The sequence below is a fragment of the Martes martes genome (assembly GCF_963455335.1).
Source record: "Martes martes genome assembly, chromosome: 8".
NCBI classification, from domain to species: Eukaryota; Metazoa; Chordata; class Mammalia; order Carnivora; family Mustelidae; genus Martes; species Martes martes.
The window spans coordinates 101,167,777-101,191,372 of NC_137895.1; the positions used below are offsets into that span (position 1 = coordinate 101,167,777).

A 23,596-nucleotide genomic window follows, 5' to 3' on the forward strand; every position below is an offset into this window, starting at 1 on the left:
ACCTTAGGATTGGATGTTTAACTGACTGAGCCACCCAGGGACACCTCCTCTGTGAATCTTGAACCCTGGGCAGGCACGGTGAGGTGGGGTGTGGGGATGGATGACACAATGCAGGAACAATGAGGAGATGGGACCTTTAGAGAGAACGTTGCGGGAGGGGGAACTGGAGGACCCTGAGAGGACTGACAACTTTGACCTGCCGTGAGCTGCTCACCCATGCAAGGGAGGCTTCAGTGGTCTGTGCTACGGCCCATCATCTCCTCTCTGTGGGGGAAAGGACAGGAGCAGGGTCTTCCTGGCTCTCCTGGAGTACCCTGGCCAGGAGGAGGAGAGCCAGCTTTCTGGACCTCACTTTCCTCTGGGCAAATGGAATGACCTCATCTTCTGCCTTCTGTGTTTGCATCAATTTCTGGTGAGTCTTGGCCTGTCCTGGACTGGCTCCCAGGGTAGTTCCTTCCTCTTGTCTACAGGCCCTGCGAGTGCAACCTGCTGATCTCTCTCTGGGAATCTTCCACCACCACATTCTCTCCTGGAGTGCAGCTTCTCTCCACACCTGCCAGCACAGAGACATATCTTCTCAACAGCTCCCTCCTCCACTTGCATCTCCAGAGATAGGTCCACAGAAGCCCTTCTCTTGATGATTTTCATTACTTTTGAGGGCCTGAATAATCCCTCTGTCTGGAGCAATGACCATAGCCAGGAGGCCATCCGGGGCCACCCTGCTCCTTGTTATCAAGGTGAGACACTCCTCGCCTTCCAGGCAGGGTAGGTCCTGGACAGAGCGAGGAAGAGGCAGAACTGTCACCTGGCCCCAATTCCAGTGGGTCTGCTGTTGTGGTCACCCCTCGTTCCCACTTCGCTAAAGTTCTGTTCCTGCCTCTGTGCTCCTGGCTTACCTCCCTTACCTCTGCCCTGCCACAGGTTCCAAATTTGGGACACAGAACTTTCTGGAATTTTCCTCCAAAGCAACTGTAAATAAAAGACTGTTTGGTGTGGCGAAACTTTTGCTGAAGGTTTATGTATCATAGGGATACAAATTAAAATTGCATTTTGGATGTGCTTGTTCTCAATGATCCTTCCCACTCCAGAGATTTATCAGTAGTCCGGCTACCTTACAAGGCAGTAAAGGCACTAGCCATTTTGCTGACACCATCCCCCACCCCATACAGACTACCTTTCAGATGCGTTCTGTCAGGCGGCAGCATAGTTCATCTGTCTTCAGCTCTTAATCCCCAAATCAGTCTTGGCCTTTTATTTAATTTATTTATTTTTAAAGACTTAATTCATTTATTTGACAGAGAGAGACACAGCGAGAGAGGGAACACAAGCAGGGGGAGTGGGAGAGGGAGAAGCAGGCTTCCTGTGGAGCAGGGAGCCTGATGTGGGGCTCCAGCCCAGGACCCTGGGATCAGGACCTGAGGCGAAGGCAGATGTTTAACAACTGAGCCACCCAGGCGCCCCATGTCTTGGCCCTTTATAAATCTATAACCAGTCAAAATACTCAGTGGAACAAAGCTTTCTCCAAGATTTTTTTCTTAAAAGGAAGTTCTGTTACATTACATAGATGTCAGAAATCACTATTCCTGATCCGTATCAACCAAACCCTAGCCTTCTTTGTCCCTCCACTCCATTCCTTCATCCTTCACTCCTACATTTTTTTTTTTTTAAGATTTTACGTATTCATTCGACAGAGAGAGAGAGAGCATAAGCTGGGGGAGCGGCAGGCAGAGCAAGAGGGAGCAGCAGACTCCCCGGTGAGCACGGAACCCATGGGGGCTCCATCCCAGGACCCCGGGATCAGGACCTGAGCTGAACCAGGCACTTAACCAACTGAGCCAGCCAGGCACCCCTTCCACTCCCACTTTCTTTGGTGACACTTCCCCTACCTCTACTCCTACCCCTCCCTGCTTTAAGTGAGTATTCCCTTTCCCACCTCCCTCCTTCCCAGTGAGTCTTTGAGAGACCAAGTGGGCAGGACAGTGGGCTGAGCTCACTTCCCAGTTCCATAATTTGTATTTGTGGGATTTCTGTCTGGATCTCCCAGGGATCTCCCAGAGCATTTGTGGGCATTTCTTCCAAACTCTGACAACTTTTCAGGATCTCAACTCCAGCTCCTAGTATTGTCTAGCACTTAAGGTACTCACTGAGTATCAGGTAGTCTACCCTCAGTCTTATTCCTTAATGACATAATTGTAAGGTTAAAATTGCAGGGGGTCCAAGGCCACATTGACCTCCTAAATTCCACTCCTCATTCAACAAGAATCTGTTGCCCGTCCAGTCTGTGCCAGGTACTAGCTAAGTAATGCATTATTTACAAAGATGAAAAAAAATAAGCATGTGGTTTCTTCCCTCATAGAATCAACACATCAGTGAATCAGAAATTGATCAAATCATCTCAAAGACACACATAAAGTTATTAGTAATGGTCATTACTGCAGCACCATGAAGGGCAGGGACTGGGTATAATGCAGCTGCCTGTCCCCTGAGGGGTGAGGAGTGTTCAGCCAGGAAGTTTTGCTGAGCTGTGTGGGATCTGACAACTCTCCCTCCACCTTCTTGAGAATTGTCTCTTCCTTTGGTTTAGGTTTCTAGACACCACCCTCTTTTTTTTTTCTTCGGCCACTTTTCTTGAGGCATAATAGTTTTTCTTATATACAGATGACAGAAAATAGGGATAATCTGTTCCTTGAAGTCTTGTTGGAATGTGTGTGTGTGTGTGTGTGTATTTTGAGTGTAGGCTTTTCACTGATGATTTAATTCAGGTTTTCAGTTTCTTCTAGAGTCAGTTTGGTAGGTTTTATTTTGTTGGGAGATTACTTAACCTGTTTCAGATTTATGGGTGTAAATGTTTAAATCACCACTAGATCTCTAGTTATTTTCCCCTTTTCATTCCTAATATTGTTTATTTACAATTTCCTCATTTTTTCTTCATATATTTGCAAGAAATATACGTAAGTATCAATTGCTTCAAAAAACCACTTTTTTTTTAAAAAAGATTTTATTTATTTATTTATTTGACAGAGATCATAAGTAGGCAGAGAGGCAGGCAGAGAGAGAGAAGGAAGCAGGTTCCCCACTGAGCAGAGAGCCCAATGCGGGGCTCGATCCCAGGACCCTGAGATCATGACCTGAGCTGAAGGCAGAGGCTTTAACCCACTGAGCCACCCAGGTGCCCCCCAAAAACCACTTTTTGATCTCATTCTGTTTTTCTATGATTTCTTTGTTTTCTGTTTCATTTTATTCTCTGGTGTTATTTTTAAATTATTTCCTTCCTTTTACTTTCTTTGGGTTTATTCTGCCCTCTAACTTCCTTTTTAAAAAAAGTTTTGTTTATTTAAGTAATCTGCCTACCCAACGTGGGGCTCAAACTCACAACCCCAACATCAAGAGTTGTATGCTCTCCCAGCCAGGCACCCTCTTTTCTAACTTCTTGAATTGGACACTTAGTTCATTCATTTAAATTTTCCTTTTATAATGTGTTCATTTAGGGCTATAAATTTCCCTCTAAGAACTGTTTTGGGTATGCTGAAGCAAGATTTTGTGAAAATATGTTATTACTAAATATTGTTATGTTGTTTAAAAATTTGTTGTGTATTAATATTTAAGTGGGAGCAAAAAAGATCTTTTATGTTTGTAAATATGTAAAAATAACATTGTCTTTAAATATTGTTTTCCCCAACTTTATCTCATTCTTTTTTATTTAAAAAAGTAAAAGTGAAAATGGAAAAAAAATTAACAATTCTAGATAAGACTCAAAGTACTTTTGATCAGTCTTCTCCCCCAGCCCTTATCCTCTCCCTGCCTCCTCAGAGGTAATCCCTGTTTCAGATTAGTGACTCTTCTTCCAGAACTTTTCCTTCCTTCCTTCCTCCCTCCCTCCCTCCCTTCCTCCCTCCCTCTCTCTCTCTCTTTCTTTCTTTCAGATTTTATTTGTTTGAGAGAGAAAGAGAGAACGTAAGTGAGAGATCACAAGCCATGGGAACAACAGAGCAGAGAGGGAGAAGCAGGCTCCCTGTTGAGATCATGACCTGAGCTGAAGGCTGCCGCTTAACCAACGGAGCCACCCAGGCACCCCTTCCAGAACTTTTTAAAAACACCCAAATAGGGGCACCTGGGTGGCTCAGTGGGTTAAAGCCTCTGCTTTCGGCTCCAGTCGTGATCTCAGGGTCCTGGGATGGAGCCCCGCATGGCGGGGGAGGGGGGGGGGTCTCTGCTCAGTGGGGAGCCTGCTTCCTCCTCTCTGCCTGTTTCTCTGCCTACTTGTGATCGCTGTCTGTCAAATAAATAAATAAAATCTTAAAAAAATAAAACACACAAATAAAATTTATACGTGTCTATGTGTTATTAGTTTAGGAATGTTCATGGCCAAAAATGAGGGACGATCCTTTCCCTTTGTTAGGCTGTATGGTAATAATCAGGTTCTTTTTATACAACAGAGAATGGAAGAGCAAAACTTCTGCTTACAGACATCTTTCAGCAAAGAATTAGTTGGATCTTTCTTTTTTTTTTTTTTTAAAGATTTTATTTATTTATTTGACAAAGATCGCAAGTAGGCAGAGAGGCAGGCAGAGAGAGAGGAGGAAGCAGGCTCCCTGCTGAGCAGAGAGCCCGATGAGGGGCTTGATCCCAGGACCCTGGGATCATGACCTGAGCCGAAGGCAGAGGCTTTAACCCACTGAGCCACCCAGGCGCCCCTAGTTGGATCTTTCTAACAAAGTCTCTTTTCTCTCCTTTTTTTAAAGTCCCTTTTATTTTCTACTTAAAATATTATTAAGCCATAATCAATTATTTCTTACTCTGATCTCAGCCCCTCTCCTACTGAGAACCCTCTGCTTGAATTTGTCAGAGCAGGGAAGACTCCTTGTCCGCCTGGGAGATGGGTGAAAAGCCTCATGTACAGCATGTGGTCATGACTTCTCTCTGGCGAAGGCTTATCTCCCTCTTTATACCTGAGATCACTGACAATGAGGACACCTAATTTTAACCTTTCCTTTTCCATCTGGGGCATGGTAGGTTACCTCTGTTCTCTAAAAGAAATATTACACAGGCCTGTAGTAATTCTTCTAACACAGAACAAGAAATAAAGCCCAAGGAACGAATCATGCATTCGTTCTCTCCATTCCTTAGAAAATAATCTCTTAGGGCCACCCAGGTGGCTCAGTCGATTAGGCATCTCCCTTCAGGTCATGATCCCAGGATCCTGAGATGGAGCCTGCATTGCCTGCTTCTCCCTCCACCTCTCTGCCCCTCCCTCTGCTTGTGATCATTCTCTCAAATAAATAAATAAAATCTTAAAAAAATATATCTCTTGAAAGTCAAACAGCCCCAAGCCTGGTAATTCCATGTTCTTCTTGCATTACTTTTTTTTAAGGTCCATCTTTGTCCAGCTAAAGAAAGGGTTCTTACTTGGCCTGGCATCTTGGCCTGCCTCTCAGAAATCTCCAAGAGCCTCAGCACACTTGTGTTTTGAGTTTTGTTTCATTTTTTCATAAATGACATATATCCTTTTCTAGAGTTTGTTTTCTGCTTTTTAAATCCAGTAACATACCTTGGAGATCATTTTATGTTATGTTTCTGGAACTTCTCGTTTTGTTAAATAGACAATGGATGTACATAGGCTTTTTAGCCTTTCTCCTGTTCATGAATACTTCAGTTTTTTGCCCCCCAACATTTCATTATCACAAATGGTGTCGCATAAACATCTCATATCTCCCCGTGCATGTGGAAGTGTGTCTTTAGAATAAATCCTGGGCACTGGGACCGCTGAGTCATAGGGTATGCATACTGTTCACTTTGATAGATCCTGGCAAGTTGCCCTCCAAAGCAGCTCTACCAACTCACACGCCCACCAGCAGTGGAATGAGGACACGTACCTCCTCACATCCTGCCAAATTTCATATTAGCAAACCATTTTTCCAATCTAATTGGGGGAAAATGCTGTCTCATTGTTGTTCTAGCGTGTGTTCCTTTGATTGCCAGTGAGGCCAAGCATCTTCCGCCATCCTTCGTGACTTGGATCTTCTCTTTTGTGACGTCTTTATCCTCGTGTGACCACCAGTGTTCTAAAGTCCACTCTTGGCTCTTCTCTCCCAAATCCTCTGTGACCCAACCTGCAGGGCCTCTGCCAATCCCGTGGATCCCTTCAGATGTTTGCCCTCTGCCCCAGTGGGCTGAGAAAAGTCTCCTTGTGGTAAGGGAGGTCATTCCTGCTTAGGAGACTGCAGACCTGCTCGGAGAGGGTATCTCTGAGCTCATTTGGGAGATGGAAGTTGGGACATGGCTGACCCTTAAGACTCCGTTGCTTCAGCACCACCAGCCTCCCTAAGGACTACAGTGATCCTGAGCCCACACTGAAGGGCTCCTTGGTGCATGTTGACTCTTTTTTTTTTTTTTTTTTAAGATTTTATTTATTTATTTGTCAGAGAGAGAGAGCGAAAGAGCGAGCGAGTTCCCACAAGTACAGGGAGCAGCAGGCAGAGAGAGAAGCAGACTCCCTGCTGAGCAAGGAGCCTGATGTGGGACTTGATCTCAGGACCCTGGGACCATGACCTGAGTTGAGGGCAGACTGTTAACTGACTGAACCACCCAGGTGTCCCTGCATGTTGACTCTTTTTTTTTTTTTCACTTTTTATTTATTTATTTGACAGAGAGAGATCACAAGTAGGCAGAGCAGCAGGCAGAGAGAGAAGGGGAAGCAGGATCCCCGCTGAGCAGAGAGCCCGATGCGGGGCTCGATCCCAGGACCTCTGAGATCATGACCTGAGCTGAAGGCAGAGGCTTAACCTACGGAGCCACCCAGGCGCCCCACATGTTGACTCTTTTAAAGTTAAAATAAATTTAACACATTAATCATTTTATAATGTACAATTCAGTGGTTGTCAGCGTTTTCACAAAGTTGGGCAAATATCACCACCATCTAATTTGAGAACATTCCCATCTCTCCTAAAAGAAACCTCACACCCCACCCATTACAGGTAGTCCCACTTTTCCCCTTCTCATCTGCCCTCCGTGCCTGCCGCTGCCCCCCTTCCTTATCTAACCTCTTCCACTCTCCCTTATTGCCTATTCTGAACACTTCAGCTAAATGGAGCCATATAATATGTGGCCATTTGTATCTGGCTTCTTTCATTGTAGCATAATATCTTCAACGTTTATCCATGTGCACCTTATGTCATCAGTACTTTGTTTCTTTTTATGGATCAATGGTCCATTGATGGATACACCATTTATCCATTGATGGGCGTTTGGGTTGTTTCCTCTTTTGGACTATTATGAATAATGCTGCTATCAACATTCATGTCAAGTTTTGTGTGAACATATGTTGGGTATACACCTATGAGAGGAATTGCTGGATCATATGATAACTCTATATTTAACTTCTTAAGGAACTGACAAACTGTTTTCCATAGCAACTGAACTATTTTACATTCCTATCAATGGTACATGAAGATCCCAGTTTCTCTGCATAGTTACCAACACATGTTAAATTCCATTAAAAAATTATAGCCGTCTTAGTTAGAATGAAGGGGTATCTCATTATGGTTTTGAGATGCATTTCTCTAAGACTAATGGTGCTGAACATTTTCTCATGTGCCTACTGGCCATTTTTATATCTTCTTTGAGAAACGTTTATTTCTTTGTCCATGTTTAAATTGGATTATTTGTCTTTTTTTGTTGAGTTGTAAGAGTTCTTTATTTTTTTAAGGTTTATCTATTTAGGGGCGCCTGGGTGGCTCAGTTGTTAAGTATCTGCCTTTGGCTTAGGTCATGATCCTGGAGTCCTGGGATGGAACCCCTCATCATGCTCCCTGCTCGGTGGGGAGCCTGCTTCTCCCACTCCCACTCCCCTTGCTTGTGTTCGCAGTCTTGCTGCATCTCTCTCTATCAAATAAATAAATAAAATATTAAGAAAAAAGATTTATTTATTTATTCGGGAGACAGAGCCTACACGCCAGTTGGGGGAGGGGCAGAGAGAGCTATAATCTCCAGCAGACTCCCTGCTGAGCACAGAGACTGAGGCTGGAATGGGGCTTGATACAGTGACCCTGAGATCTTGACCTGAACGGAAACCAAGAGTCAGTCACCCAACGGCTCAACTGGTCAACTGATTGAGCCACCCCAAGTTGTAAGAGTTCTTTATATATTCTGGATATATATTCTGGATACTAGACCCTTATCGGATATATGATTGGCAAATATTTTCTCCATTCTATGGGTTGTTTTTTTACTTTCCTGACAGTATCCTGGATACATAAAAGTTTTAAATTTTGATGGAGTCCAATATCTTTTGTTGCCATTTTTTTCTTTTGATTTTGGTGTCATATGAAATTTGTTGTCTATTCCAAGGTCACACAGATTTTTATCTATTTTTAATATTTTTATGATTTTAGCTCTTACATTTTTTTTGTTGTTGATTTTGAGTTGATTTTTGTGTATGATTTGAGATAGGGGTCCAGCTTCATTCCAGCACCATTTGTTGAAAAGACTATTCTTTCCACATTGAATGGCCTTGGCATCTTTGTTAAAAACCATTGACTATAGATACATGGATTGGTTTCTGGACTCTTGAATTTATTCCATTGATCTATATGTCTATCTTTATGTCAGTACCACATTGGTTTTTTTTTTTTTTAAAGATTTTATTTATTTATTTGACAGACGGAGATCACAAGTAGGCAGAGACAGAGAGAGAGAGGGGGGGAAGCAGGCTCCCTGCTGAGCAGAAAGCCCCATGTGGGGCTCGATCCCAGGACCCTGGGATCATGACCTGGGCCAAAGGCAGAGGCTTTAACCCATTGAGCCACCCAGGCGCCCCAGTACCACATTGTTTTAACTACTATAGTTTTGTAGTAAGTTTTGAAATCAGGAAGTGTGAGTCCTCCAACTTTTTCTTCTTCTTCGAGATGATTTTTGGCTCTTCTATGTCTCTTGCATTTCCATAGGAATTTTAGAATTAGCTTGTCTATTTCTGAAAAACGAGGCAGGGGGAATTTTGATTGGGAATGGGTTGCACCTGTACATGAATTTGGGAGAGTACTGTCATCTTAATAATAGTAAGTCTTCCAATCCATGAACATATGATGTCTTTCCATTTATTTAGGTCTCCTTTTATGTCTTTCAACATTTTGTAGTTTTCCATGTACAAGTCTTCATTAAATTTATTCCTAAATATTTTATTCTCTTTTGTACTATTGTAAATGAAATAGTTTTCTTAGTTTCATTTTTGAATTGTTCATTGTTCAGGTAATGTGTTGATTGTTGAAAGAGGCAGTTGTTTTCCCACAGAGTTGGAAAGGGATACCTTGTGGTGTAGGTGTGTTGCTATCACACCCTGTGGGCCACTGCTTGGGGTTATTTGGAACTTATCTGAAGTCACAGATGGAGAGTTAGATTCTGTGACGCAAAGGGAAACATATCTGACTCATCTTTCCCATACCCCCTTTGGTTCTGAAGCCTTCCTCGACTGGGAGAGGAAGAGGGTGGGTTAGTGGCAGGGGCTTCTGCCTCCCTCACAGTTGCTTCTCCTGACCCTTCTCTCCTTCATGGTTTTTAGGGGCCCCACTGCAGTTATTCTTGAAGAGCAAGGATTGTGGTAACCTTCTCTCTTACCTGCAAATTGGGCCAGAATCTTCTCTCCTTTGGTGAGCATCCTGGCCATAGAGGAATGTTGAGGGTGACAGGCACAGGCAGGGGCCTGGAGTCTTGCAGTGGGGAGGCGGTCAGAGGAATCTTCTGGGGAGGGAGTATGAGAATCAACCAGATGGTGAAAACCTGAGAAGCAGAGGACCAGGCAAGATAGATCTGTGCTGCCCAGGCCCTGTCCAAGGCCATCTCTCTGCTTGACCGCTTGCTAGCTGGGCCAGTTACTTAAACTATGAGTCTGTTTCCACTGTAACATGAGGGTGCTGACACTTGCTTCACAGGGTAGATGTGAACAGCTAAGTGTGGTAACGTGGGGGCACACCCCACACAGGGCTTGATGCAGAAGGTGTTAGTAAATGTTCCTTGGAATATGAGCTGATCCTCAAGGTCCTTTCTTTCTTGGGGTTGAGTGTCACAGAGCTCATAATGGAAGGGAAAGGGGACAGAAATCCTTCAGGAGAGGTATATGGAAAGTGTATGGGACAAATCTCTCCTTTACTAGAGCTCAGAGGTAGCAATGGGAGCTTTAACATGGACAATGAGGAGACCCCATTACATTTCACGCCAGAGAAATGAGACAAGCTGGCTAGGGACAGTTGCAAGAAGTAGGTTAATGCAAGTTTGTATCTTTTTATATTTGGGGCACACACACACAAAAGGCTATGCATAGTTACAAGAATTTTAAATATTAGTTTATTAAAGCAATCAGCTTCAAAATCTAATTTTTCTTATGCTTTTTAAGTTTAAATTTCAACTTTTGTTGTTCTATTCTGAATCTAATAAATTTGAAAATCTTACTTATTGCTTTTCTTTAATTTCAGCCTATAGATTTTGTTTGGTTATTTATAATATAGTAAAAACAAAGACAATGATCTTCTCTTTTGGGGAGCATGTTTTTTATTGTGGTAAAGTACACCTAACAAAATTTACCATCCTAACCATTAAGTCTGCGGTTCAGTGGTATCAAAGACATTCACATGGTTGTGCAACCGTTACCCTCCATTATCCATCCTTTTTTTCCCCCCTAAGATTTTGTTTATTTATTTGACAGAGAGATAGAGAAAACACAAGTAGGCAGAGAGGCAGGCAGAGGGAGAAGGAGAAGCAGGCTCTCTGCTAAGCAGGGAGCCTGACACGGAGCTTGATCCCAGGACCCTGGGACAATGACCTGAGCCGAAGGCAGATGCTCAACTGACTGAGCCCCCCAGAGCCCCCCATTATCTCCTTATAACATTTTTCATCTGGTAAAACTGAAACGCTGTATCCCTTAAAAAAAAAAAAAAAAAAAAAAAGCTCTCCATCTCCCCCTCCCCCAACTTTCAACCCCTGGCAACCACCATTCTCCTTTTTGTATTTGTGATTTTGACCATTCTAAGTACCTCATGTAAGTGGAATCATATGGTATTTGTCTTTTTGTGACCATATGAAGTTCAATGTGTTTATTTTTTTCTTTTATTACCTGTGCCTTTGATGTCATATCTAAGAAATCTTGCCAAGCCAATGTTGTGAAGCTTTCTTCCTGTGTTTTCTTCTAAAAGTTTTATTGTTTTAGGTCTTACATTTAGGTCATTTACCCATTTTGAGTTAATAGGTAACTATTCTTTTGCATGTAGACATCCATTTATCCCAGCACCATTTGTAGAAAAGACTGTTCTTTCCCCATTGAATAGTCTTGGCACCCTTGTCAAAATCATTTCTCTCTCTTTCTCTCTCTCTCTCTCTCTCTCTCTCTCTCACACACACACACACACACACACACACGTTTATTTTCAGGCTATCTATTCTGTTCCATTGGTCTGTATGTTTGTCTTCATACTGATACCTCACTGTTTTATTAACTGTAGCTTTGTAGTAAGTTTTGAAATCAGCAAGTGTGAATTCTCCACTTTGTTCTTTTTCAAGATTGTTTTTGCCATTTGGGGTCTCTTGAGATTCCATATATATTTTAGTATGGATTTTTCTATTTCTGCAAAAAATATTGGGATTTTGATAGGGGTTGCATCAAATCTGTAGATAACTTTGGGTAGTATTGACATTTTAACAATATTATGTCTTCCAATCCATGAATAGGAATGTGTTTTCATTTATTTATGTCTATAATTTCTTTCAGCAATGTTTTGTAGTTTTCATCCTACAATTCTTTTACCTCCTTGGTTAAGTTAATTCCTAAGTATTTTTTTTTGAAACTACTGTGTATGAAATTGATTTTGTAACTTTGTTTTTCAGATTGTTCATTGTTTGTGTATAGAAATGCAAGTGATTTTTATGTGTCGACTTTGTATCCTACTACTTTACTGAATTCATTAGTTCTAACAGTTTTATGTGTGTGCAATTTTTAGGGTTGTCTACATAAAAATCATGTCAAACAGATAATTTTACATCTTTTTTTTCCAATTTGGATGCCTTTTATTTCTTTCTCTTGTCTAATTGCTCTGGCTAAAACTTCCAGTACTGTGTTGAATAGAAGTGGTAAAAGTGGGCATTATTAAGGTAATTTCTCATTTTGGAAGAAAAACTTTCAGTCTTTCACCATTGAATATTTTATTTGTGTGGGTTTTTCATATATGGATTTTATTATGTGCAGGTAGTTACCTTCTATTCCTAGTTTTTGGGAGGTTTTTATCATGAAATGGTGTTGATTTTTGTCAAATGCTTCTTCTGCATCAACTGGGGTGATCATGTGCTTTTCCCCTTTATTCTGTTAACATGGCATATTACATTGATTGATTTTCATATGTTGCATGATCTTTGCATTTCAGGAATAAATCCCACCAGGTTATGGTGTATAATCCTTTTAATATGCTGATGAATTTTATTTGTTGAGGGTTTCTTTGCATCAGTGTTCATAAGGGATATTGTCTGTTATTTTTTCTTATAATGTCTTTGTCTGCTTTGGTGTCAGGGTAATCTTGGCCTTATAGAATGAGTTAAGAAGTATTTTAAAACAAATTTTGAGAAGGATTGGCATTATTTTGTAATGTTTGGTAAAATTCATCAGTGAAGCCATCAGGTCAAGGGCTTTTCTTTGTTGGGAGATTTTGGTCGGGGGCATTTTGGATTAGAGATTCAATTTTCTTACTGGTTATAGGCCTCTTCAGATATTCTAGTTCTCCATGATTTAGTTTTGGTAGGTTTTGTGTTTCTAAGGGTTTGTTTCTTTCATCTAGGTAATCCAACTTGTTGATTACAGTTGTTCATAGTATCCTCTTATAATTCTTTTTATTTCTGTCAAATAGGCACACAAATACACAAATACTCCACATTCATTTCTGAGTTTATTCTCTTTTTCTCTTAGTCCATCTAACTAAAAGGTTTGTCCTTTTTTTTTTTTTTTTGGTCTTTTTGAAGAAGCAAGTTTTGGTTTCATTGATTTTTTCTATTATTTTTCTATTTTCTATTTAGTTTATCTCTGCTCTAATCTTTGTCATTTCCTCCCCTTTGCTAGCTTTGCATTTATTTTGTTCTTTTTCTAGTTACTTAAGTTGTAAAATTAGGTTGTTGATTTGAGATTTTTCTTATTTTTTTTAAAAGATTTTATTTATTTATTTGAGAGAGATTGAGAGAGAGAGGGAGAGAGAGAGAGCGAGCAAGCACAAGCAGGGGGAGTGGCAGGCAGAGGGAGAAGGAGAAGGAGGCTCCCTGAAGGGCAGGGAGCCCAAGTGGGGCTTGGTCCCAGTACCCCATCACAACCTGAGTGGAAGGCAGATGCCTAACCGATTGAGCCATCCAGGGGTTCCTCTTATTTTCTTTTTTTTTTTAAATTTTTTAATATATATATTTTTTATTTATTTATTTGACAGAGAGAGATCACAAGTAGACAGAGAGGCAGGCAGAGAGAGAGAGAGAGGGAGAGGGAAGCAGGCTCCCTGCCGAGCAGAGAGCCCGATGCAGGACTCGATCCCAGGACCCTGAGATCACGACCTGAGCCGAAGGCAGTGGTTTAACCCACTGAGCCACCCAGGTGCCCCCCTCTTATTTTCTTTTTAACGTGAGTATTTACAGCTATGAATTTACCCCTTATTACTACATTCATTGCATCCTAAGAGTTTTAGTGTGAGCCTTTTGGCTAGAACCACCATCTTCCAGTAGTTTGCCAGAATGACAAATACAAGGGGAAAGAGAAGAGGCACCCACTATATGTTCTCTAGGCCATTTAGAAAACATGGAGTTGTTCCTTTGGCCACATACATATGAATCTTCAAGAAAGGTGATATTACAGACATCAAGGAAATGGGAAGTGTTCAAAAAGTACTGCCCCACAAATGTTACTATGGCAAAACTAGAAGAATCTGCAGGGCTCCCTAGCATGCTATTGGTATTGCTGTAAACGAACACATTAAGGATATGAGTCTTGCCATGGAAATTAATGTACAAGTTGAGCATATTAAGCACTCTAAGAGCCAAGATAGCTTCCTGAAGCATGTGAAAGAAAATGATCAGAAAAAGAAGGAAGTCAAAGAGAAATGTACTTGGGTTTAACTGAAGTATTAGCCTGCTCCACCCAGAGAATCACACTTTGTGAGAACTAAGGGAAAGGAGCCTGAGCAGTTGGAGCCTATACCCTATGAATTCATGACATGATAAGTCTAAAAAAAAAAAAAAAAAACAAAAAACCCAAACCCAAAACCCAAAAACCTTTAGACTCTAAAAATGTTTCTCGAAGTGTGATGTTCCCTCCCCTAAAGAAATAGTTAAAGCAAAAACAACAACAAAAAGTTTGGTATGTTGTGTTTTTATTCACATTTGTCTCTAAGTATTTTCTTTTTAAAAAAGATTTCTATTTCTTGGGGTGCCTGGGTGGCTCAGTGGGTTAAAGCCTCTGCCTTCAGCTCAGGTCATGATCCCAGGGTCCTGGGATCGAGCCCCACATCAGGCTCTCTGCTCAGCGGGGAGTCTGCTTCCTCCTCTCTCTCTGCCTGCCTCTCTGCCTACTTGTGATCTCTGTCTGTCAAATAAATAAATAAAATCTTAAAAAAAAATTAAAAAATTTAAAAAATATATTTCTCAGAGTCTACAGTCTCTTATGGAGGGCATGTGCTGCATGGAGCACTGGGTGTGGAAATAAAATTTACGAAAAAAGGATCTGTATTTATTTTAGAGAGAGAGAGAGAGAGAAAGAGAACAAGCAGGAGCAGGGGCAGAGGGAGAGGGAGAGTAAGCCTCAAGTAGATTCCCCACTGAGTGCAGAGCCCTGTGTGGGGATCCGTCCTAGGACCCTGAGATCATGATCTGAGCTGAAACCAAGAGTTGACAGTTAACCAACTGAGCCACCCAGATGCCCCTCTAAGTATTTTCTAATTGCCCTGTGATTTCTTCTTTGGTCTATTTGTTGTTTAATAATGTATTATTTAATTTCCATAATTTTGTGAATTTTCCAGTTTTCCTTTTTAAATTAATTTTTAACTTCATCCTATTATAGTCAGAGAAGATAATTTGTATAATATCTACCATTTTTCTTAAGATTTATTTATTTATTTTAGAGGGAGAGAGAGAGAGTGGTGGAATGGGATAAAGGGAGAGAGAGAGAGAGTCCCAAACAGACTCCATGCTATGGGTGGAGCCCAACATGGGGCTGGATTTCATGACCTTGAGATCGCAACCTGAGCTGAAAACAGGTGTCAGTTGCTTAACTGACTGGGTCGCACAGGCACCCCAGTATGATATTTACCTTTTAAAATCAACTGAGACTTAGTCTGCAGCCTAACATATGGTCTACCCTGGAAAATGTTTCATGTACACTTGAGAAGAATATGTATGCTGTTTTTGTTGGGAGGGGTGTTTTGTACATGTCTGTTAGTTCTAGTTGGTTTATTGTGTTGTGTAAGTCCTTTATTTCTTTACTTTTCTGTCTGTTTTTTCTACCCATTATTGTGAATGGGATATTGAAATCTCCAGCTTTCATCATAGAACTATCTATTTTTCCCTTCAATTCTGCCAGTTATATATATATATATATATATATATATATATATATATATATATATGTAGGCTCCATGGTGCCCAGTATGGGGCTTGAACTCATAACCCTGAGACTGAGACCTGAGCTGAGATCAAGAGTTGGATGTTCAACTGACTGAGCCATCAAGGCATTTCATCTTATTGTGGTATTGAACTTTTTATTAATATATAGTGTCCTTTATCTTTTGTAAACTTTTTTTATTTAAAGTCTATTTTGTCTGATATTAGTGTGGCCATCCTAGGTCTCTTTTGGTTCCTATTTGCATGGAATTTCTTTTTCTATTCTTTCAATTTCTATCTGTTTCTGTCTTTGGATATCAAGTGATTCTGTTATAGACAGCATATAGTTGGATCATGTGTTTTTAGCCATTCTAACAATCTCTGTTTTGTGTTCAGCGACTTTAATCCACTTACTTTTTTTTAAAAATATTTTTAAATTTGGGGTGCCTGGGTGGCTCAGTCAGTTAACTGACTGCCTCTGGCTCGGTTCGGGATCCCAGGGTCCTGGGATCGAGTCCCACGTTCTGCTCCCTGATTAGCAGGGAAGCCTCTTTCTCCCTCTCCTCCTGACTTGTGCTCTTTGTCTCTAATAAATGAATAAAATCTTTGGAAAAAATAATAAAAAAAAGATTTTTATTTTTTATTTATTTGAGAGAGAGAGAGAGAGGTCACAAGTAGGCAGAGAGGCAGGCAGAGAGGGAGAGGGAAGCAGGCTCCCCGCTGAGCAGAGAGCCCGATGCAGGCCTTGATCTCAGGACCCTGAGATCACAACCTGAGCTGAAGGCAGAGGCTTAACCCACTGAGCCACCCGGGTGCCCAATCCATTTACTTTTTAAAGTAATTACTGATAAGAAGGGCGTACTTTTGTCATTGTGCTATATATTTTTTTATATGTGTTGTAGATTTTTTTGTCCTCAATTCATGCATTTGTCTTCTTTTGTGCTTAATGGATTCTTTGTAGTGAAATATTTAGGGAAATAATGAAATATTATAGTGAAATTTGGGGCATACATTTAAGATCCTGAAGTTAGGGGCACCTGGGTGGCTCAGTGGGTTAAAGCCTCTGCCTTCAGCTCAGGTCGTGATCCCAAGGTCCTGGGATCGAGCCCCGCATCAGGCTCTCTGCTCAGCGGGGAGCCTGCTTCCTCCTCTCTCTCTGCCTGCTTCTCTGCCTACTTGTGATCTCTGTCTGTCAAATAAATAAATAAAATCTTTAAAATAAAAAAAAAAAAGATCCTGAAGTTATAATACTTTCGTTTGAACCTATACTGGCTTAAATGATGCACAAAAACTCTGCTCTTTTATCGTTCATCTCCATCCCCTTTCAATAGTTGATGTCACAGCATTACATTTTATACATTGTGTGCCCCAAAACATAAACTAATAATTCTTTTAAATACATTACTTTCTTGTATTATGGAGAAAACAAGATTTGGAGTCACAAACCATAAGTTAGAGTGATACTAGCTTTTCCGCTAATAATTTTTTTCTTTAAATATATTAATCTCTTAAATCATATAGAAAACAAAAAGTGAAGCTACAAACCACTCTCATGATTATGCTAGCTTTTATAATTGGCCATGTATTTACCTTTATTGACATCTTTATTTTCCATACAGCTTTGAGTTACTGTCTAGTGTCCTTTCATTTCACCTTGCTGGACTCCCTGTCTTTCAGGGCAGGTCTAGTGGTCTTGAACCCCCTCAGCTTTTGTTTTCCTAAGAATGTCTTAATTTGTCTCTCATGTTTGAAGGATAGTTTTGCTGGATATAGTATTCTTAGTTGGTTTTTTTTTCTTTTAGCTCTTGGAATGTATTGGCCTATTGCCTTCTGACCTCCAAAGTTTCTGATGAGAAATCTGCTAATAATTTCATTGAGCATCCCCTGTATGGGATGATTCCCTTCTCTCTTGCTGCTTTCAAGATTCTCTTCATTTTTTGCCCTTTGAAAGTTTGATTATATATGTCCTGGTATGATTCTCTTTGAATTTATCTTACTTGGAGTTCACTGAGCTTCTTTGATGCTGGTATTTATGTCTTTCATCAAATTTGGGAAGTTTTCAGCCATTATTTCTTCAAATATTTTCTCTGCCCCTTTCTCTCTCCCCTCAGCCTTCTGGACCCCCTTGATGCATATGTTGATCCTCTTGATGGTGTCCCACAGGCCCCATTGGTTCTGTTTACTTTTCTTATTTTTTTTTTCCTATTCTTCAGACTTGATAATTTTCATCATTTTATCTTCAAGTTCACTGATTCTTTTTTCTGCCTGCTCACATCTGCCTTGAATCCCTCTAGTGAAATTCTCATTTCAGTTATTATACTTTTCAGCTCCAGAGTTTCTTCTTGGTTTCTTTTCAAATTTTTTATGTCTTTATTGACATTTCCATTTTATTCAACACCATATTTTCTTTTCTTTTTTAAGATTTTATTTATTTGAGAGAGCAAGAGAGCACAATCAGGATGAGGGGCAGAGGGAAGAGCAGGCTTTCTGTTGAGCAGGGAGCCTGATGTGGGAATCGATCTCAGGACTTTGGGATCATGACTGGAGCTGAAGGCAGATTCTTAACCAACTGAACCACCCAGGTGCCCCATATTTTCTTTTTTTAAGAAATATTTTATTAGAGAGAGAGAGAGTGCACCAGAGAAAGCACATTAGCAGTGGGGAGGAGCAGAGGGAGAGGGAGAAGCAGGCTCCCCACTAAGCAGGGATCCTGATGTGGTGCTCAATCCCAGAACCTGAGCCAGAGGCAGATGCTTAACTGACTGAGCCACCCAGGTGCCCCTCAATACCATATTTTCTTGCCTTTCTCCACATCTTCCTTTAGTTCTTTGATCATTTTTAAGACAGATTGTTTTAAAGTCTCTGTCTAATATATGTGCTATTAGGATTGTTTCAGGGACAGTTTCTGTTGATGTGTTTATTTCCTTTGAATGGGGTATAATTTCCTACATCCTTGTGATTTTTTTGTTGAACACTGGACATTTGAATCTAATAATGTGGTAACTGTGGAGATCAGATTTTCCCCCTTCCTCAGGGTCTGTTTGTTTTGTTATTGTTATTTTTTTCTGTTTTTTTTTTTTTTAAAGATTTTCCTTATTTATTTGACAGACAGAGATCACAAGTAGGCAGAGAGGCAGGCAGAGAGAGAAGGAGGGGAAGCAGGCTTCCTGCTGAGCGGAGAGCCCAATGTGGGGCTCGATCCTAGGACCCTGGGATCATGACCTGAGCTGAAGGCAGAGGTTTTAACCCACTGAGCCACCCAGGTGACCCTTTTTTTTTTTTTCTGTTTTTTGTTTTGTTTTGTTTTCGTTGTTGTTGGCTCTCTCCACACTGAATATCAGCCTGAAGTATAAATTTAAAAGTTTTCTCAGGTCTTTTCTGGGCCTTTCCCGGGCATACATTGTCACTTTCTAGTTTTCCCCATATATGCAGTTGCTTTTGAGTGTCTTATTTGTTACTGTCTGGCTCCTGAAGGGGGAAGAGTAAAAAAGTGAAGAGTGGGGGAAGGGCAGCAGTCCTAGCACCCCAAGCTGACCTTAACAGCATCATGGCTGCTGCCTTGATTCTGCCATTCTCCCTTTCCAATCTCATACATCTCTCTTGTGACCAATCTTAACCTTGAACTGTTTGAAAACTGTGGCTTCATCTCCGCAAAGCTGATGTAGTACCAAGCCACCCTGTTAATTCCAAACCTTCTTGTAGTTAAAAGGACATCTCTCCACTTCAGGGAGCAGTTTTCCTAGCTTGTGTGGACAGTGTATGATCATGATCTGTAATTACCATCTCAAGAAGGCTGAAGTTGTCTATTTGCCTGAGATTTGAGGTTAGGATGCCCCACCTGTACCCACAAACATCTGTCTAGGTGGATCTCCTTAACTAAGTGCGCTAAGTTCCCTTAAGTGTTTTAAACTCTGTTTATAAATTTAATATTTTGATTTTATCTAAGTTCATACTCTTCTGATGGGTTTAGATTTGAGCCTGCCTTCTGTATCCAAATTGCAGCCTCACTAAGGAATACAAGGCAGTCTGGGATCCCCACTCAAGCTGCAGCCACTCTTGGTAACTCTTGCCTTTGGCCTAATGACTGTTGATCCTTTCCTTATTCTTGTCTGAGTGGGTCACAGCTATAGAGATGTTCCAATGACATCCTATGTCATTGTGCTCCCAACCTGGAAATCATACTGAGGATACCAAACATTGGGTAAGGACCCTGCAGAATCCCAGGAGTGACTCCAAGGCATGGAGAGAAGTGTGTGCACTATGTATACTCAGGATCAGGATCATCATAATTCATATTACACATCCAGGGTAGAGTCAGGGAGGAATTGTAGGGTTCAAGGCCACCTCTAGGAAAAGGGCTGAAGCCAGCAAGAACCACATACAAACCTTTTAGAAAGAGCAGTGAGGCCCCCTGTGGGACACTGGGCGTGGGTAAAAAGACTTTGCCGACCAGTTGTATAACCAGTAATTTAATGGCTTAGTGCCTGGGGGACTCTGCTCTCGAGTCCTACGTTCAGATTTGAGCGGAGGCAGGATGCTTGTTGTTCCATCTGTCTGGGCTTTGGGTGCCACCTTGTGGTCGAGTAATGATCCTGGGCTTCGGAGAGTCCATGCCCTCACAGGAACCCGATCTTCTGGCTCCAAGGCCATTACTGCTAAAACATAAGGGCAGAGGTGCCAGTCACCTGACCTCTCCCCAAAGCTTTTCTGTGTCTGAGGAGCAGGCTGGGTTTCAGCAAGTCCTAGGGATTTGAGGAAGCCCCCAAGGGAAGTCAACTGATATGAGGGGAGGGACTTAGTCCCAAAGACTCCAGTCTGTAGCTGTTGAGGATTCTGTCTTTAATATAACTCCAAAGAATGTGCCAGAACATTATCTGATCTTAAAAGCCCCTGTACTTTCCAGCTTATTTTAGCCCAGACTGTAGACCAGTGGCTATTACTTAGCTCTTTTTAGGTCAAGGGGCTCCTCTGAGGTTCCAAAGAAAGATGTGGATTTTCCTCTAGCAAATGCACAAGCATACGATATTGTGAGTAGAATTTCAGGGAGTTAGTGAACTCTTAGGGGATCCAGGGATGCCTATAGTTTGTAAAAGCCCCTACCCTAGATTCCTGCTTCTGTTAGTGTTTCAGAGGCTTGATGCCCTCAAATAGGTTAGCTGTCCTTCTGAGGTGACTGGCAGTGTCCACATAAAGAAGAGACATCTGGAGACGGAGAAAGGACACGGTAAAAATTCTTCTTGTGAGAGAAGTAGCATCATTAGCTTCAAGATGTATAAGGAGCTGCCTTGTGTTGAGAAACAGATCTTCCTTTTGCGAGAGTGTCTGAGAAAGACAAATAATAAAAGTAGGTGACTCACGTGATAAGGCGGAAAGCAAGTCATTCTTTGGAAGGGTTTCCTAAAGCAAGTCTTAGACTCTATTTCAGACAGTTTGAAATGTCTCTGAAGGACTTCCAGAAGCAAGGCAAAATATTTAAGAGATTCAAAAACTCATACTGGCCTGCTTCTAGAATAAAACTTAACATACTGATCCATGATCCTTTAAGGCATATCTTTTTTTTCTTTTTTTAAAAGATTTTATTTTTATTTGACAGACAGAGATCACAAGTAGGCAGAGAGGCAGGCAGAGAGAGAAGGGGAAGCAGGCTCCCTGCTGAGCAGAGAACCCGACTCGGGGCTCTATCCCAGGACCCTGGGATCATGACCCGAGCTGAAGGCAGAGGCTTAACCCACTGAGCCACCCAGGTGCCCCTTAAGGCACATCTTTAAAGGGATTTTCTTTTGGTTTGGTGCTATTCATTCGCTCAACAGATATTTACTTAATGCATATTAGGAAGGAGAAGTTTGGAGTTGGCAGAAACTTCAGGCATCTGTTATTCGGATTCCTTTATTCTCGGACAAGCAACATGAGGACCAGAGGGGTAAAACGTCACTCATTCATTTATTCATCGTTCAAGCTTAGCAGTCACTTCCTCTGTGTCAGGAACTGGACCTTGTAGGAGGACTAAAAGAGGAAAAACACTGAGAATCTAATGGGATAGAGAGGTATTTAGTAATTCATTAAAGTTAATTATTTTAATGGAGGCTCTTCAAAAAGCAGAGGCAGCTTAGCAAACAAACCAGTTATATCTGCTTTAGTAAGATGACTTTACAGAGGAAGTAGCACTTGAGCTTGCAACTTGACGAATGAATGGAGGTTTGCTAGGTGGGCTAGCTGTGTTTGTTCCACGCTTCAGAAATGCTACCCAGGTTGGTCAATCCAGTATGGCACAGGGCCAAGGGATGAGTGGGGCATGAAATCCAGCCTGCACTCTGCTGGGAGGAAGAGGTACCTTTTCCTATTTTGCACCAAGGCACTGTGTGGGTCTCTAGCCCTGAGATGTGGGCAAAGGTAGAGACTTGTAGAAGAATAAGATATGTTCTGAGAACTATCAGCCCTGAGGAGTGTTAGCTCAGAGCTGCTAGCACAGAAGTGGAATGGGAGGTGATGAGTCCCGACAGCTGAGTGAGGGCCCGGTGAGGAAGGGCTTTGTCTGTCACCAGAGCTAGTGGCGGTCATGTTGGGAATGGGACCTGGGTGCCTTCCTTCCCGACCATGACCTTTCTGCGGCACCAAATTGCGTCTGAGGAGACACTGAGCTCTGTCCCGGGTGCCGGGGAGCACACAGTGAGGAATATGCACAGGCCTGGGCGGCAGGGTCTGCAGTCAGGGCAGAACACAAGACCTACAGATGGAGGCTAAGAACAGCAAACTGTGATAGGGAGCAAACAGGAAGAGAAGGAGCACAGGGCACAAACTCAGCCCCCAAAAGCACTTTGCCTCAGGCCAGGGGCCAGGCTGCCTGACTTCAAAGCCTTAACAATGCCCAAGCTCTAACTCAACAACTCCTCTGGTAGGAACCAGTCCGAAGGCGGTAAAGGAAGGTGTATTCAAACCTATAAGGACAGTCTATGAACCAATTTCTGTAACATTAAAACATTAAAAAAAATTAAAACATTAAAAAACATTACAAACAAAATAAGTAACTTAAAAACAAAACAAAGCAAAACACTAAACATTGGGGGAAAAAAAGGAAATACTGTACATGTCCAACAATAAGAGATTGGGTAAGTGTATTTTATAAAAAATGATGGAATATAAAGTAGATATTAAAAAGGCATTTTATTTTTTAAAGGATTTTACTTATTTATTTTAGAGAGACTTACAGAGGGAGAGTGAGTGGGGGGAGGGGCAGATGGAGAAGAGAATCTCAAGCAGACTCCACACTGAGCACAGATCCAGGTACAGGACTTGATCCCGGGACCCTGAGATCATGACTTGAGCCGAAATCAAGAGTCAGACTCAACCGACTGTACCACCCAGGTGCTCCTAAAACGGTATTTTAAAAGTATATTTATTTATCAATGGGGAAAGGTTCAGTACATTGTTGAATGAAATGAGTCGATTAAACTACATACTGCATAATACTGTTTTTATAAAGATATTGAAGAACATATACGTGGTAGGGCACAATAGTGATTAACTGAAAGGGATGTGATGATGGGTGACTTTTATTTTCTATATTTTTGCTCATCTGCATCTTCCAATTTTTCCTATAATGAATAGGTCTTATTTATGCAACAACAACAAATAAAGTTATAGCAGAGTATTGTACAAAGAGTTTCTATCTCCTCCCTGATAAGCTGGAGGGCATCTGTTAGGATTAAATAAGATAAAGCATTTAAACATTCAGCATGGGGCTTGGCATATAGTTAAGCATCATTAAATGTTAGCTACCAGTGCTATTATAGTAACCACTACAGCATTAATTGCCACGGTTACTCTACTTACTAGTCTTATTGCAACAACACTACTAGGCTATCACTATCACCATTGTTACTGGCTCTGGTTCAGGGCCAGGACTAGAAAGGACAGTCTGGAGCTGTGATTCTGATTTTCAGGACACACTCCAATCAGAGGCTTTGTTTTGGATGGGAGGCAGAGTTAGAGATTAGAA

The 23,596-nt window shown here is 41.4% G+C and overlaps 1 protein-coding gene and 1 pseudogene across 3 annotated transcripts in view; both read left to right on the forward strand.

Annotated features, from left to right (window-relative positions):
- Positions 1-23,596, forward strand: part of VAMP1 (vesicle associated membrane protein 1) — a 78,571-nt gene that overhangs the window by 23,422 nt on the left and 31,553 nt on the right. Inside the window, exon 6 of one of the 2 annotated variants that reach the window (XM_080811139.1) lies at positions 471-1,054. The exons of the other annotated variant lie outside the window; for it this stretch is intronic. Coding sequence (XP_080667265.1) covers positions 471-493 — 23 coding nt within the window. The 3' untranslated portion in view covers positions 494-1,054. Of the gene's footprint in view, positions 1-470; positions 1,055-23,596 lie in introns of those variants that run through there. 2 annotated transcript variants of the gene reach the window in all.
- On the forward strand, positions 13,741-14,223 carry LOC308348010 (large ribosomal subunit protein eL21-like; annotated as a pseudogene). Its single transcript has one exon. The product of its transcript is annotated as a large ribosomal subunit protein eL21-like (transcript).